Here is a 15,659-nt window from a genome sequence, read left to right as displayed (position 1 = left end):
AAAGGGATTATTTCCCAACATCTGGCGAGACTTGATACAACAGCCATAACCCCTGGCAACTGGAAGCCCATGACTTCAATATGTATATGTGCTTGTAAATAAAATAATATCCCCGGACCTCACCCAACAATTATGTTAGAGGTAATGGTTGATGAGCCTTGCCCCAAGCAATTGTCAGCTGATTGCTCCAAGAGTTGTGACACATGTCGGGTGATGTCTATTGTTACCTGTTTGTGATGTTGAACAGCTTGTAAAACCTAAACATTTTGATATGGCATGTAAACCCTAGGCTTCACTTTACATTATTGTCAATTAGGACCCTGTAAACAGAGGGTGTTCTGAAACATTGCTACTAGATTGTAGCTGTGATAGAAGCATCCCAACAGAAACACAGATGCTGGAGGAGAAGGTTTGTTAACGACCCATGACAATAACCTCATGCCTGAGCAGCTCACAATAACACACATCCCCCTCCTCCCCCTCCCACCGTTAATCATTTTTTCATTTGTTTCAATATTTTGGACATTTTTGTTGAGCATGTTTATGGTGCTTGTCAAATCTTTATAATACATCTCAGTTCCCCACACCCAACCTGTAAATTCTTATCTGTTAAGGTGAAAGAACTTGTATTATGGCAAATGTGATATGCAGCATATATCAACATCACACTTACAAGACAGGTAAATACAGTTTTCAGAATTATAGGTGTGGCAATAACATTTGGCAATTTGATAAAGTTAAAGTAGAGATTATTTGACCCGAGCTATATATTTCGATTGATAATTTTGTTATTGGCAAACAAATCTCTCTTTTTAGCTCTTTTTGATGTATCATTTAATGTTTAAAAAATGGTTTCTTTGATGATGCTCTTCATGTATTTACTTTTTTCCTATCATCACCTGCTGTTATGAGGAATCTGATACATGACAGAAGGACCCTCATCACTGTTACTGTCGACAGATATAATGCTCAGTGTTCCTTTTGTAACCAACACTGTCAATCTGAAGTTCATCTATATGTTCCATTCACCATCCTCCCTGGTACCCATTACACAACAGACTCTGTGAGTGTTGTAATTGGAGGGAATCTTCGCTTCAGTCTACCAACCAGTACATAGAAATGTATGGTGATAGATGGGCCTCAGCCCATGACACAAAGGACTGAGATCGTTAAGAACCAACTGAATCAGATTCAGAGCCAGACTCACAGTAAATGTTTTCCAGGCCTGTTCTCTGAGGGAACTCTGGGAAAGAGTTGTAAGTCACCTAAAGTGGATTGGATGATCAGTCTCTGTGAGGGTCATTAGGGTATCCCAGTGGTTAAAGCTTTTGTCCATCACAACAAAGACTTAGGTTTGATTCCCAACACTGGTACAATGTGCGAAGCCCATTTCTGGTGTCCCCCGCCATAATACTGCTGGAATATTGTTAAAAGCTTAAAGCTGGCTCACTCACTCACACGGTCTGTGACATGGATGTTTGTGGGTCATCAGGATCAGTGTGGAACATTACCTGTTCTTGAAGACAGAGTTGTTCCACATCTAAACCTAATATAACCTAATAGGTATGGCACTATACCTAGTTACATCCAGGTGTGTCAAGTGTATCAAGAGGTCAGATCAAGTAATGCAGGGTTTCAACCTTAACCCATGGTCATAGACATGTCCCTGCAAACCCATAAGGGAGTCAGGGTACACCTGGGACTCTGTTAACTCCAGTACATAATGTTGTCACCGACGACTTGCACCTCCTTCATCCTTCAGAAAGTGATGCAATCAGCACTGAGAAGTAAGGTCTCTAGACATTTCTTGTAGGGGGCAGCACCCTGCCCTTTATGTTTGTGTCCTTGACCTTATTTGTAATACAATAACTGATACTAGCACTGTCTGGCTTTTGGTTTCTATTTCATGTAAAATAACTGTGCTCACAGAGGCTTTATGAACCATAAGCATATAAGATTCTTAACTTAATATTTGGAAATCTATCATAGGAAACCATCATTTTTTTAAAAAAGGTGGCCTTTTTGAAATGCTTTTGTCCCTTCCCTGCTTTGCACAAACTTTATCCGTGACACGACAAGGCCACATCACATTTAGTAAAACTGAATAAGCTGTCAGAAAATTAAGAACATTTCTAATCACAGCATATGTGATCGTGAACAAAATCAAGCACTTGTTATTTTTCACCACATTTCAATAAAAAAACCTGTAATATATAATGTAACATATTGATAGACACAAATGAAAGTCAAGATAACAATAGGCAGCAAAGATTGTTTATTTTTGGGTGGCAAAATGCTGTGTAAACAAAATGCACACATCTTTGAGAAATGCATAACTTGATGAACACCCTATACTTTGAGACATTTAAAAATAATCTTGTAGTAGTTTCAGTAACCTCAATCGGGGCTGGTCTCCAAGAAACTGAGGCCCTTCTGAGGCACATTTCTTAAAATTTTGATATTGTTTTACATGAGTGGTCCAGATACAGCACACTTCAGTCAACACCTATTGCACACAAGATGCAAGTAAAAAGTATTTCAAACAAAGAATTCTGTTACTGAAGAATGTATTTATTTATTTAGTGTAAGCAAAAGATTCAGAGAAGAATGAAAACGAATCATTAATCACACACAGACCTATCAGATTGTCAGAAGGATTTAGGAATGTCAGCTTATATTAACTAAAATGTTTTATGGTGGATGACTTTTTTATGTCATATGAAATGTTAACTGAATCCTGGTCTTCAGCATGACTAGCAAACACTCTAACCACTTGACTACCCCATGACTCCCTTTGATGAAGATAACTGACACACTCATTCAAACCCATATATAAATGTTTCAGAAAAATATAGATCATACAGAGCATCAAGATTTTTTTCCAGACTGTCCTCACATTCCAACCTGTGTTGCAAAAGGCCTTTCACAATAAACTAGTCTGAGCTCCCAAGCTGTTCGTTGCTGTGCACATCCATTTTATGCAGTTCAAGTACCATCATGCATCTATATTGCTAGCTTCATCAGTCTGACAGTATCATAGGAGATAATATTTATGAGCAGTTAAAGTGCTGACTTTCTGATGGTCATAGGGTTTCATGTTATAAATAGTCCAGCATAACAGATACCTCTCTTTGCAGTGTTGTTGGTTCCTTGTTCTAGATACAAGTGTCTGTCTCACAGTTCCTGAACAAATACAGAAAACTAACTCCTTTCAGGGTCACATGTTTTTAGTCTTTGAATCTCCTATCTCACTGTGACTAATTTAAAATCAACAATTTGTTCCTATCACAGGTATATAAATTCAGGGACAAAACATTAGTCTACAGCTGCGCATGCAGGAGCCAAGACTGACTCTTCTAGTCTGTCTCAGAGTCCCTGAACCATATTATTTTCTCTTCTGCCTAGCGCTCCTGCAATGCTAAAGCCCCAAATGAAGTGTAGATGTGCCCAGTTTCTGAATATCTGGTCTCACTGGTGCTTTTAAATGGGTTTATTTGTCATTATCAAATTTATATATATTCAGGGACAAAGCATTAGTCTTTGCCTCTTCTGGCTTTGCTCTGACATGAGATAGTTGGCACTCTAGTCAGTAACACACAAACGATTGCCTGGCATCCATGGCCAGGTCATGCCTGTTTGAACTTGTTTCATTACTATATCCTGAATCCAAAGGTGAAGGACAGCCAGCACTGGCTATGCCCAGTCAAAGAATAACATCCCTTATTGCTGCAATAAACATTTCCTTTTTCACTTTTAAATTTATTTTTGGAAAATCTGACTCAGCTTATACCTAAAAGCTTCTAATCTCTTACGTTTGGGTATAGTGATCAAATATTGTGAAAAAAAGAAAGAAATTTCACTATGTTAAAAAGGCATTTGTCCAACAGACACACCGTTTATTTAGACAAACATCTGCAGACACTATCCTTTCCTTTCATCAAGCTCTTTACAGGTCAATTTTGCTACTGGGCCCCACATTGTCATTCTAGGTCCTTTTGTTACAAATGAGCCAAACAGTCTTTCTGGAAAGCATCCCTGAAAGAAAAGTTTCAGATTTGTTATTCAAGTTGATAGATTGACAATATAACATTTACCACATTTTTTCCAAGGCATCATATTGGAGACGAAACAGTTGTTTTGGTGCAATACCCATTTATCCAAAAAGAAATGGCAACAAGTTCCTTAGCTCCTAAAAATGTCAAAAAAGCCTCCCCTGTGGAGAACTGTATCTCAAATACAGGCCTCCCTGGTGCTGCTGGTGACTTGTGGCTGATTCAAACACAATATGCAATTTGATTTCAGTCTGGGTGGCCTTGGCAAAGGACAGCCACAGTAGGGGGCGGTTCTCCTCTTCCAGAAAGAAACAAGGTGTACTTGCTGATATAACTTTCCTCCCACCAAGAGCTAGAGAGTTGAGATGTGATAAGCCTCTTCAGAAGGAAGCCTTTAGGAATGCATGTGCTGGTATTGATTTTTTGGGAAACGAAAGGGTTCATTTTGCAATTTGAAAGTTTATGTTTAGCACTGGTGTAAAAGTGAATAGTAAGTATATCAACAAATAAATTACATATACAACCAGATAGGGGCAAGCAGTGGTTGCTGGAGAACAAATCTAACCTATCTTAACAGGTCCAAAAAAGGTTATGAATTGGTAAAAGATCAGAATTCCTCAAAGACATGTGGGTGGGTCCAAGGTGTTCCTTAGCAGCAAACTCCTTTTCTAGATCCCAGTATTAAAGATATACATGGGATTTAATAGTCACAACTGTAAGAAAAGAAATATTGAGTTATTAGAAAGTAAAGATTTTGAAACTGTACCCTTTTAAAGTTTACATGTTACAGGTTGAGACTGTGTAAAGTGCATGCCCTGATAAAGAAGGAATAAAAAAGTTCGGGGTTTTTTTTGTTTTGTTTTTCTTGCTATTTCGGAGGGTCTTGTACTGGTATAGTGAGTAAGTGCAGATGTTTTGGCGGTAAGAAGCATACCAGGCAGGTTTTGTTTGATCCAAAGAGTCATCTGTCTGTTGGTATGAGTGGAACGAAATTAGGTGTCACTTGGAGTGTTGGGGTTAATTAACCATCACTATAAGAAAGCTTACAGCTTATTATCTCATTGTTTACAGTCAAGACTCTGTTCTTCAGCGCAAGTGTGTTCATTACTCATATTCTGTATCCATCAACAGCTTTGGTATGGAGGAAATCGCTTGAAAAAATGAACATTTGAAGAACAAGAACATGTTTGTAGCCTTTGTTACAAGCTGAATATCTAGGCACAAAGTTGAGCAAAAGAACTTCTCAGAGTTTACAGTGTGTTGTGTTTGGCACACAGCTGCATCTCATCTGTTGGGGAAGCTGTGCAGCATATGCAGTTCTGCAGTTGGTGCATGGGGGCAGCACCGTGAACGCCTTCAGCAACGTCAGCTGCCGGTGACGATGAGGATATAATGACAATATTGAACACTGGTTGGTTGAGCTTGTATGGGAACACCTGGTATTGAGATGGTGGAGTTAATTTGACCAGAGATTCAGTAGGTTTTGTAGCTGATGACTTGAGGCTTCCATGGGTTAATGATCATGCTGTCAGATGATGGAGGTTTTTTTTATTCGCATGAAAGCCTTAGATGACGAAATTTACGTTGCCATTTTGAATTTACGTTGCCATGCAGTACTGAACTTGATTATACAGACCTAGACAGTTTACAGGGATAGCAATCGCCTCGACTGTGGTAATTACAGACTATGTTTTTTCAGCTTTGAAAGGAGAAACTGAAAACATGCACTCACCAGATCCAGTGAACGATGGTTTTGTCATTGTTTTTTTTCTGTGCGCATGAAACATCAAATGGTCCGGCCGATAGAACTTTTGTTTATACCAAGTGAAAATGTTCTGCCACAGATACAGACAAGATCCAAGGAAATGCAGTTTAACACAAGACTATTCATGTTTGAAAAACTCCGTTATCTCCATCGAAAGTGTATCGAATTTTCCGTACTTCGAGGAAATGTCAGCGACAATTACGATCTGTTCGACAATGTAGTTGCATCGTCGTAAACGATGTGGAGCAATCACTTGGTGATACCCACTACCCGTTGTCTAATGACGGAACCATTAATTATTACGATATATAGACATACACGTTATCCCTCCGACTGGAACATGGTTTGGCTAACCTCAACAGTAAACAAAGTGATCTGATCGCAGAAAAGCGACAACGATGACATACATGAAAAGTGCCTATCAGAGCACATACGAACCCCTATCCGTTTGCGTGGATACACTCGGCAGACAGATATCCTGATCGTCTGGTGTAAAATACACTCCTCCAAGCAATACCATACACCGTCATCTAATATGCTTCTGTTTTAGTAAACTCCCGGCAAGCAGTTCGTTAAATTTCACATGTTTATTTTTGATAAATGATACCCAACACCAAACATGTTTTGGTTCAACCTAATTTGGTTATCAGGGAATTCGAAAAACCAGGGACACTCGGTTCATGCACCACAAATAAGTTCTGCATCTATCACCGTGTATATAACATTCCTCTCTACACAGCCCCGCTGAACCATTCATATCATTATCTACCTCTCTTTATCATCTTAAGTATATTTCATAGCAGATGTTATCGAGGATGCAGCAATTAATTTCCCAAAGAACCCGAAATGGTAGAAAAGAAACAAGAGATCATCATCATCATCATCATCATCATCATCATCAGTTGAGTGACTCACAAGGTCCTGTCATTGAAAGAGGCAACATTTGAAGAGGGTAGTCTAGCGGGTTTTGTAATGCTTGAGGGTGTTCATCAAAACCGTGATACCATGTGTTAAAAATAACCTCTTTTCCCATAAGTCCTTTGCTACATTCATTTCGGCCCTGTAATTCCATGGCGATGTAATTCAGCAAACTCTCCAGTGCATCCGAGAGAAGATGCTTTTTTTAAAGAATTTTTTTAACACATGTCGATCTATAAGACGCATTTTTTCATCTGTTTTTGTGAATGGTTTTAATTGGTGAACTTATTAAAGATACGGCTGTAGGATGTGTGACAGTATTGTTATGTTGGTTTTTTGTCTCTTGGAATTTGAATGCTGGATGCGCACCCTTGAGCAGACATTCACGCAAGTCTGCAGGCCCGAGGCTATTAAGCGTTACTTAGAGAGTGTAATTTAATTGATGAATATATAGAACGTCACACTAGTGCATTTGGATGTTTTGTGTTAAAGTCGGTGATAGCAGAGAAACAACTCGGACATATCACGGGAACAGAGAAACAACTCAGGGATATCATGGGAGCAAAGAAACAACTCGGTGATATCATGGGAGAAAAGAAACAAGTCGAAGATGTCATGGCAGCAGGGAAACAACTCGGACATATCATGGGAGCAGAGAAACAACTGGGAGATATCATGGGAGCAGAGAAACAACTCGGACATATCATGGGACCAGAGAAACCACTCAGGGACATCATGGGAGCAAAGAAAGAACTCGGTGATGTCATGGGAGCAGAGAAACAACTCGGACATATCATGGGAGCAGAGAAACATCTCGGACATATCGTGGGAGCAGAGAAACAACTCGGTGATATCATGGGAGCAGAGAAACAACTCGGCGATATCATGGGAGCAGAGAAACAACTCAGGGACATCATGGGAGCAAAGAAATAACACGGTGATATCATGGGAGAAAAGAAACAAGTCGAAGATGTCATGGCAGCAGGGAAACAACTCGGACATATCATGGGAGCAGAGAAACAACTGGGAGATATCATGGGAGCAGAGAAACAACTCGGACATATCATGGGACCAGAGAAACCACTCAGGGACATCATGGGAGCAAAGAAAGAACTCGGTGATGTCATGGGAGCAGAGAAACAACTCGGACATATCATGGGAGCAGAGAAACATCTCGGACATATCATGGGAGCAGAGAAACAACTCGGACATATCATGGGAGCAGAGAAACCACTCAGGGACATCATGGGAGCAAAGAAAGAACTCGGTGATATCATGGAGAAAAGAAACAACTAGAAGATGTGATGGGAGCAGAGAAACAACTCGGACATATCGTGGGAGCAGAGAAACAACTCGGTGGTATCGTGGAAGCAGAGAAACAACTCGGTGATATCATGGGAGCAGAGAAACAACTCGGTGATATCATGGGAGCAGAGAAACAACTGGGAGATATCATGGGAGCAGAGAAACAACTCGGACATATCATAAAAGCAGAGAAACAAATCGGACATATCTTGGGAGCAGAGAAACAACTCGGCGATATCATGGGAGCAGAGAAACAACTCAGGGACATCATGGGAGCAAAGAAACAACACGGTGATATCATGGGAGAAAAGAAACAGCTCGAAGATATCATGGGACCAGAGAAACAACTCGGACATATCGTGGGAGCAGAGAAACAACTCGGTGGTTTCGTGGGAGCAGAGAAACAACTCGGACATATCATGGGCGCAAAGAAAAAACTCGGTGATATCATGGGAGCAGAGAAACAACTCGGAGATATCATGGGAGCAGAGAAACAACTCGGTGATATCATGGGAGCAGAGAAACAACTCGGAGATATCATGGGAGCAGATAAACAACGGGGAGATGTCATGGGAACAGAGAAACAGAAATCGATTCTCTGTACCCATGACATTTTCGAGTACAAATCATCCAAATGCACTGGTATGGCGTTTCATATTTGATATGTACATACCCTCCTTTCTTACATTAATGTGTTTTAATCAGCTTTGGAGAAAGTAGAACCGGCAAGGCTTCAATACGGAATCCGGGATGCAATACGGAATTTGACCACGTCATCCGTATTGTGTTATGGGTATATATTATATCCTTACGGACTAGTACGAAATGGAAACTACGACCTGAAACAGTCGTCCTACTATAAATATAAGAATTATCCAGATCGTCAACACACTAGCATTTTTGTTTAGTCTAAGTAAATTTAGTCTCAGTGTATTTCGTTACCCTCCACTACTGAGTCTAACAAAACATTGTGGGAGGTCGCGTCAGGTAACCTTTGAGATTGGCCAATCAGAACACAGCTTACCAAATCGCGAAAGTGCAAATTCGCACATACCTTTTGAACTTTTTATCTCGAAAAAGTTTCGTACCCGAACGATTCCGAATGCTATTTAGCGTGCGCTCGCTTCCGGGTGATGCACACGGCGTACGTACAACCATGACAACGGTGAGTCGCTTGATATGATGTTTTGGGCAATATTCAAGGATGTTATCTTGCAGAAATATTAGCTAACGGTATATACTGCAGGTCAAATAACTGTGTTATATGCGGAGTTTTGTTTGTGGAGAGATCTGTGTCAGTAACCTGAATGTTTTGAAAGTCCCTCCGATCCCTAAATAGTAGCCGTTGTATGGTTAGTTAAATCTATTTAATGTCTCGCGTTTGATTGGACGGTCGTTGGTTGCTCGAAGATTACCTGACGCGACCTCCCATAAGGTTTTGTTAGACCCAGTAGTGGAGTGTAACGAAAGGTACTGAGGATAGGTTTACTTAGACTTTATTTTCGTTGGACATATAAACTGCTCCCGTACCTCATGTAATACACATTGGGAATACAAATTGTATACTCCCCGTCAAAACTTCACACTCACTAGTGTAATTATACCCACTTTCTCAGTCAACTGTTCTAAACTAGATTTTGCAAACTATTCCATACTGTCTAAAGGTATTGTTTACACAGGAACTGATGTATAGTAAAACAAATTCGTGACGTTGAAAAGATTACAGTCATGTTTTCCAAAAATGATGAAAAGTGGTGAATTCGTAACAAAACTTTACGACAAAACGCAGCTTTGTACATGCACGATTTTTGCACATGGTTTTCGGCAACTTGATGCTTGATCCTCATGCAATTTATCTGCATAACGTTTGGTTGGTTTCCCCAAGTTTGTGGAGAAATTTATCTTCGATGTAACCACTTATATATACACATATCATTTAGTGAACACGTAAAGTGAGTCGAAACTTTTGATGGGTAGTATACTATGCAAACCCTCAGTTTGATGATCATATATAGCGCAATATATTATTAGTAAACCTGAGACGAAATCTCGACTATTTCCGTGACGTTTGTGACAAGGGGTCACGTATCCCAGGACACGTGCTAGACAGGCCATTCAGCGCGTGTGGCTAATTAGCGTTGATGGATTCGTCTAGAAGTTGGCTAATGTGCTCAAAGTGTAGCTTCACATGTTGAACTGTCACTACAGAATTCTCCATGTCTTGGAATGAGCATCATATGCCACATGCCAAGATCTCGGACAGATTTCACATGCCAAGATCTCGGACAGATTTCAACCGCCGAGAAAAGGTTTAAACTGAAGAGGAATTGATGACTCAGGCATCTTCACAAAACACGATGTGAGGGGTGCCACTGGCAGTGAACCCTGACGCCTGACATCGGTGAATAAGTCATAAAGTTTAACTCACGTCCATCAGTATCACTCTGCGCATTCTTTGTGGTTCGAAAGGGTTCTATTTTCCAGTGAGTGCATAGTAGTAGATAAGTGTCTTCAAAAACAGACACCACCAAGACATCATTCACGTGATATTTGGACAAACTACTGTACTTAGTGTATAGTTGTTTCCAAACCTTTTCAACAAATCATATGCCAGGATAACTCAATTGCAAGCATTTTAATGGTTAGCACGTGAAGCCAATATACGTTTGATTGTTCACATCATCTGAAACATATTTATAAGAAGGCATGGATCGAATAATGTGGGCAGAAACTTTGAAATTCGTGCCAGCACTGTCGTTTTAAATTAACCATCACTCGCTGAACATTACAACATTTCTAATGTTTGCGCCAGATTATGTAGTGTGTCCTGGGGTGAATTAGACCTTCACGTGTGGTCAGTTCACATAGAGGCAACCACAAGCTGCCTGGCACACATCTCACTGATTCTTGTAGTTATTCACACCCTAGGAACCACACTTAATGGAAAAGAACATAGCCGGTTTATCATGTTCAGTGCGAACTGAGGGCAACTACTTGTGTTTTCTTGACGTATTGATACGGATAACTGTTCAGCATCTTACATTCGCGATATAATCTGAATCCCAAATATTCCCGATCCTATAGATGAATACTTCTTTGTAACAGTAACATATTAGCATTTCCTTGAATCGCTTCATTTCATGCTTGACGACAACTACAAACATTGGAACCTTAGCCACACCTCGGAACCTATCACCATTGGGAGTGTTTGTACCTAAGGGCACCAACATGAGTTATAAATATTGTTTCCACAGGGTCCAAAGTGTAATACTGGACATGTCATAGTAAACTGATCCTGTGAATCGGAGCTTAGTTGGAGCTAAGTGTGACCTCCATCACCCAATCTCTCTTGGGGAATGGTTGGCCGATTCGTCAGTGAGATAATATTGCATATCTTTCTCCACGATGCTGGTGTTCTAAGGGACAATCTACCGTTTATATTCGTTACTTGTGTTAGTAGTCATCGTCTTGTTGCTTGACCTCAGAACTATGTAATGTCACTCTGCGCCTATTCCGATGACGTGCGATACTTCCACCTCAAAGCAACGGGAATCTTTCCACCACTCCAGTCAATAGCCAAATAACCACCGTGTGTTTTGGCAATAATACTCCGCCTAGAACAAACAAGACGTGTTTACCATCGTTTCTCTAACTAATGTCGGACTGAGACAGTATCTGGTGTAACAGTCACTCCACGACGCACCTTCAGTCGGTAGAAGTTAAGCGATGTAAAGCACACCTGAATTTGTCAGACACGCTCAATACACGACCTCAGTACACGCCGAAGACTGTTCCCCATTGCCAGGAACCATAGTGAAGCCGGAGCGTATTCTTCAATCTTAGCGACATAACTCGAATAGTTGAAACGAAGTCATAGTTTGTCAATCTGCTTAATATCTGCCATCTCTTAATCATGAGATATACCTGATTTGAAAAATTAGTTGCGTTCGGAGGTTGAAAGTTTGTCGGTCTCGTTAATGTTGACATGTGTTGATGTTTTCTATCTTACAGATCCCCCGGTGTGATACCCGTCAGAGAAAATATTTATCAGCAAGGAAATTAGATCCGTCCTGAGCGGCACGGCAAAGGCGGCGAACATTAAACGGGCCTTGTGGATGTACGGCGCGTACGCCAGACCAGCCTGGTCAGCTCTACGGACCCGTGTCCTTATAGTCAGCGAGTTTCAAGACAGTTTATTGCAGGTAGGGCTCTGCTACAGAACCCATCAGCCCCAACATAGCAACTGGCCTTTGTGTAATTCTTACATCTAATTTCAGGCACGTTGTTTTTCACTGCGAATATATTTGATGTGTGTGTGTGTGTGTGTGTGTGTGTGTGTGTGTGTGTGTGTGTGACTGTAGTACAATCGTATCCCATGAATTTGTGAGCTCATGTTTACTTGAACCTCTCTATAATAGGAATGCAGTGTACTTTCAGATATGGTGAAGGAAATTATACAAGTTATATCTGAAGAAAATACTTGTATGGCTAAAATTTGAACTAGTATGAACGCGTGTGAGAAGAAATATGAAACTTTCAGGTCAGTCCGAGATATGGCTTCCATTCCGTTTCATGTCCCATGTTGTTCGTTCGCTATTAAACATATGTTATCAATTATTTTCAAGTTTATAGACGCATTCACACTTTTCTCTATTTTTACATCAAAAGCTATATTTGACACCAAACATATCATGTTTGTGAAACAGTACGTATGTCCACACCCATGCTCTTTCGTCAAGTCGCGGTCTTTTCCAACTGACCGGGTTCAAATTCGGGAAGGCTGTTATCAGTGAAGACCTCATCCAACAGACTTCACACAGCGCCCAATCACGTCAGCTGTAGTTCTGTGAATCTTTCAATCACCCCCACCTGATAAATACTCCAAATATACAACCTCTAGTCCCGACCTCTAGGGACTATGAGGAAGTCTATACGCAAACACCGCTTCGTGCAGTTCGTGCACTATCTGGCAATACGATACAGTGACCATATCGCATGTCGGAATTAGTGACCTTGTGACCTTGACCCCGCAGTAGATTGTCATTTCCCGCCATTACTCGCGGTGTAGGGTGTCAATTGAAAGCACGGATGCTCGGTAAAGTATTTACACTACACGACACCACTCAATCTTTTCTTGGCGACTCCAGAGCCGTGTTTATCTTCTATCGTGTGTTCCATACTGGTATACAGATGTATATTGAAAAGAAATGATAGTTCCATGGCAAACCAACAATGACTCTTAGTGGCTAGTACACAGCGGGGTGAGACTACAGAAAAAATGTACACCGCCGTCTCAACAACTCATAAACAAGTGTCGGTGATTTAATTTACAGGCGTAGGGTTTCTCACAAGGAAACACTTCCCACGTTACGTGATAACTGCAGAAAACAAAAAGTTAATATGCGGTAATATTCTTAGTCTAAGGTTCCCTGAAAAACAGCTGCGTGTAAGTTTAGCACAAATCGTTCTATACAGGAACCTCGAGTCTTAAAATGAGATGGAGCAGCGGAGAATTTAGTCTAACAGTCCCTGAGGCATCAATAATCATTTTCTCTACTGCCTTGTCCTCCTTGCGACACTAAAGCCATAAATGAACCAAGTCTAGATCTCCCCACTTCAGGGGAATCTCCCAACGTCCTGGGGCTCATTGGGTTTATTTGTTACAATCAAAAGTATATATATTCAGGGACTGAGTGTTAGTCTGCTGAGAAATGGATCAGCCTGAAACGAGAAGAGGGTGACCGAGAGGGTTGCTTTATTAAATAAAAGCTCTATACTCCTGTAGGAGATACTTTGAAAGAACCGATTTCTAAAAGTGAGTGAGTGAGTTTAGTTTTACACTCAGCAATCCGTTTTCTAAAAGGGAGAGACAAGGATTATGTTTACGTGCCAGTATTTTTCGTAGGGTAATGTTTTTCATCACGTTCCGTGTACACAGATATACAATGCTTTAAATCAGAATACGGCTGCATTTCCGTTAATTACACTCCTTTCAAGGGTTGTAACACATGGCAGATTATCATAACAGGAAGCACTGCCAACTGTTGCTGAAATAACGGCCAGGTCCATGTTGGAGATGATCGCTGTGCGTACAGCAAGTTATTCATGGCCACTTACTCCGGGCGGTTATGATGAGTCCAAAATACTGATTCAAATGTCAAATCTAGCAACCATTACTGATACATATGTAGGACACACTTATGCTGACAAGATGGCTGACTGGCCTCTCATTAAGTCCTACTGTTTGCCCTCCCTCTGTTGTCAGTTCCATGATAAAGCCTCTGACAGAACACCCCCACAGTAAAACAAGCGTCGAAACAGGTGCCCTGGCTTGCCAACGGCAGCCTTTAGTGCGATTCGTGTTTTGGGAGGGAAAGTCGCTAAGACAAGTGCGCTGTTCAAGACATGTAAATAAGTGTGTTATGTATTTTTTTCTGTATTATAAATGTGAATAGTATAGTGGCAGTTTATTAAGTTTACTTACATGGGGATTGCCTGGTAACTCCATCAAGCCATGATGCTCAGCCATACTCCTGTGTACTGTCTCTCAACACTTTAAGTACCTCCTTATCGTCAAAGCGTTGCCCTGACCTTAGGGCGGTTCCAGTCCGTGTTGGGTCGCTCACACTGTCCGCCAGTCCCCCGGGCTTGTTCCAAGTCACAGAAAAGCAGAATACGGACTGACAGAGTTCCCACGGCACACGGCTCCTTACACCGCTCCTAACACCAGCAGACGCCAACACTCACCGATGACGTCATGGCGCGCGATGGGGTTACGAGGTTTTCACGTTCAACTCTGAAACGAAGTTTTGTAATTATGGCGCTATTGATGGGCTTCGCATATGCTCCGGGTTACCCTTGGCGTGAAGAGGGTTCCGCTAAACATGACACACGGGTATACATATTTGAATAATGGTGGGGAAAGAGGTTATTTATTGCTTACCAAGAGTCAAATAATTTTCAAAGATTTGTTTACGAACTCTCTGTGTGTTGTTAGAACAGATACAGAGACACCAGACGCTGTAGCAAATAATGGTCGATTTGGGTCCTGTTTTTTAAGCCTCCAGCCCCAGCCAAGGATAAATGTTTGTAAAGTTGAATGAACTGCAGTTAAAGATGGTTTCAGTTTGTGTGGTTGTGCTACAATTAGTTGAAAGCACGTGTGATAAGCGTTGTGTTGTGTAGAATCAGCTTTGTCAACAGTGTGGTGGTATGTACCCTTCGGTGTGTAAAGAAATATACAGATATCATATAATAGTAATAAATAGTCATAATGATAAACAGCTACCAGTTTAATACGCTGTAGCTGATACGCTGATACGCTGATAGCTTATTACGATGGCGTAATTACCTGCTCAATGAATAATTACATATGAATGGTTCCAGTTCCATAGATAAGTAGAGATAATTGCTTCAGTTATATATATCCGCTGGCTACCCTTTGTCATCATTAGCATTTCATGGACCTGTTAACTGTATTCTTTGATGGTTTTAACAATTTAATTATTATAATGATGACGGTTATATTAAGGACGATGATAGAAAGTGTCGTATTATCATTTGGTACGATATGCTATTTAATTCACTGATCATTCAAGTCACATGGAAATTCTTACAAT

General features: G+C 40.8%; 1 protein-coding gene across 1 annotated transcript in view; it reads right to left on the bottom strand.

Moving 5' to 3' along the window:
* LOC137296582 (testin-like) overlaps positions 1-14,775 on the bottom strand; it is a 65,132-nt gene extending 50,357 nt beyond the window's left edge. Inside the window, exon 1 of the mRNA XM_067828396.1 lies at positions 14,525-14,775. Coding sequence (XP_067684497.1) covers positions 14,525-14,569 — 45 coding nt within the window. The 5' untranslated portion in view covers positions 14,570-14,775. The remainder of the gene's footprint in view (positions 1-14,524) is intronic.
* Positions 14,776-15,659: the final 884 nt, after the last annotated feature.

Source organism: Haliotis asinina, chromosome 9, assembly GCF_037392515.1.
Source record: "Haliotis asinina isolate JCU_RB_2024 chromosome 9, JCU_Hal_asi_v2, whole genome shotgun sequence".
NCBI lineage: Eukaryota > Metazoa > Mollusca > Gastropoda > Lepetellida > Haliotidae > Haliotis > Haliotis asinina.
Note: the sequence above shows the minus strand (reverse complement) of the source record. Positions and strands in the feature narration are given on the sequence as shown.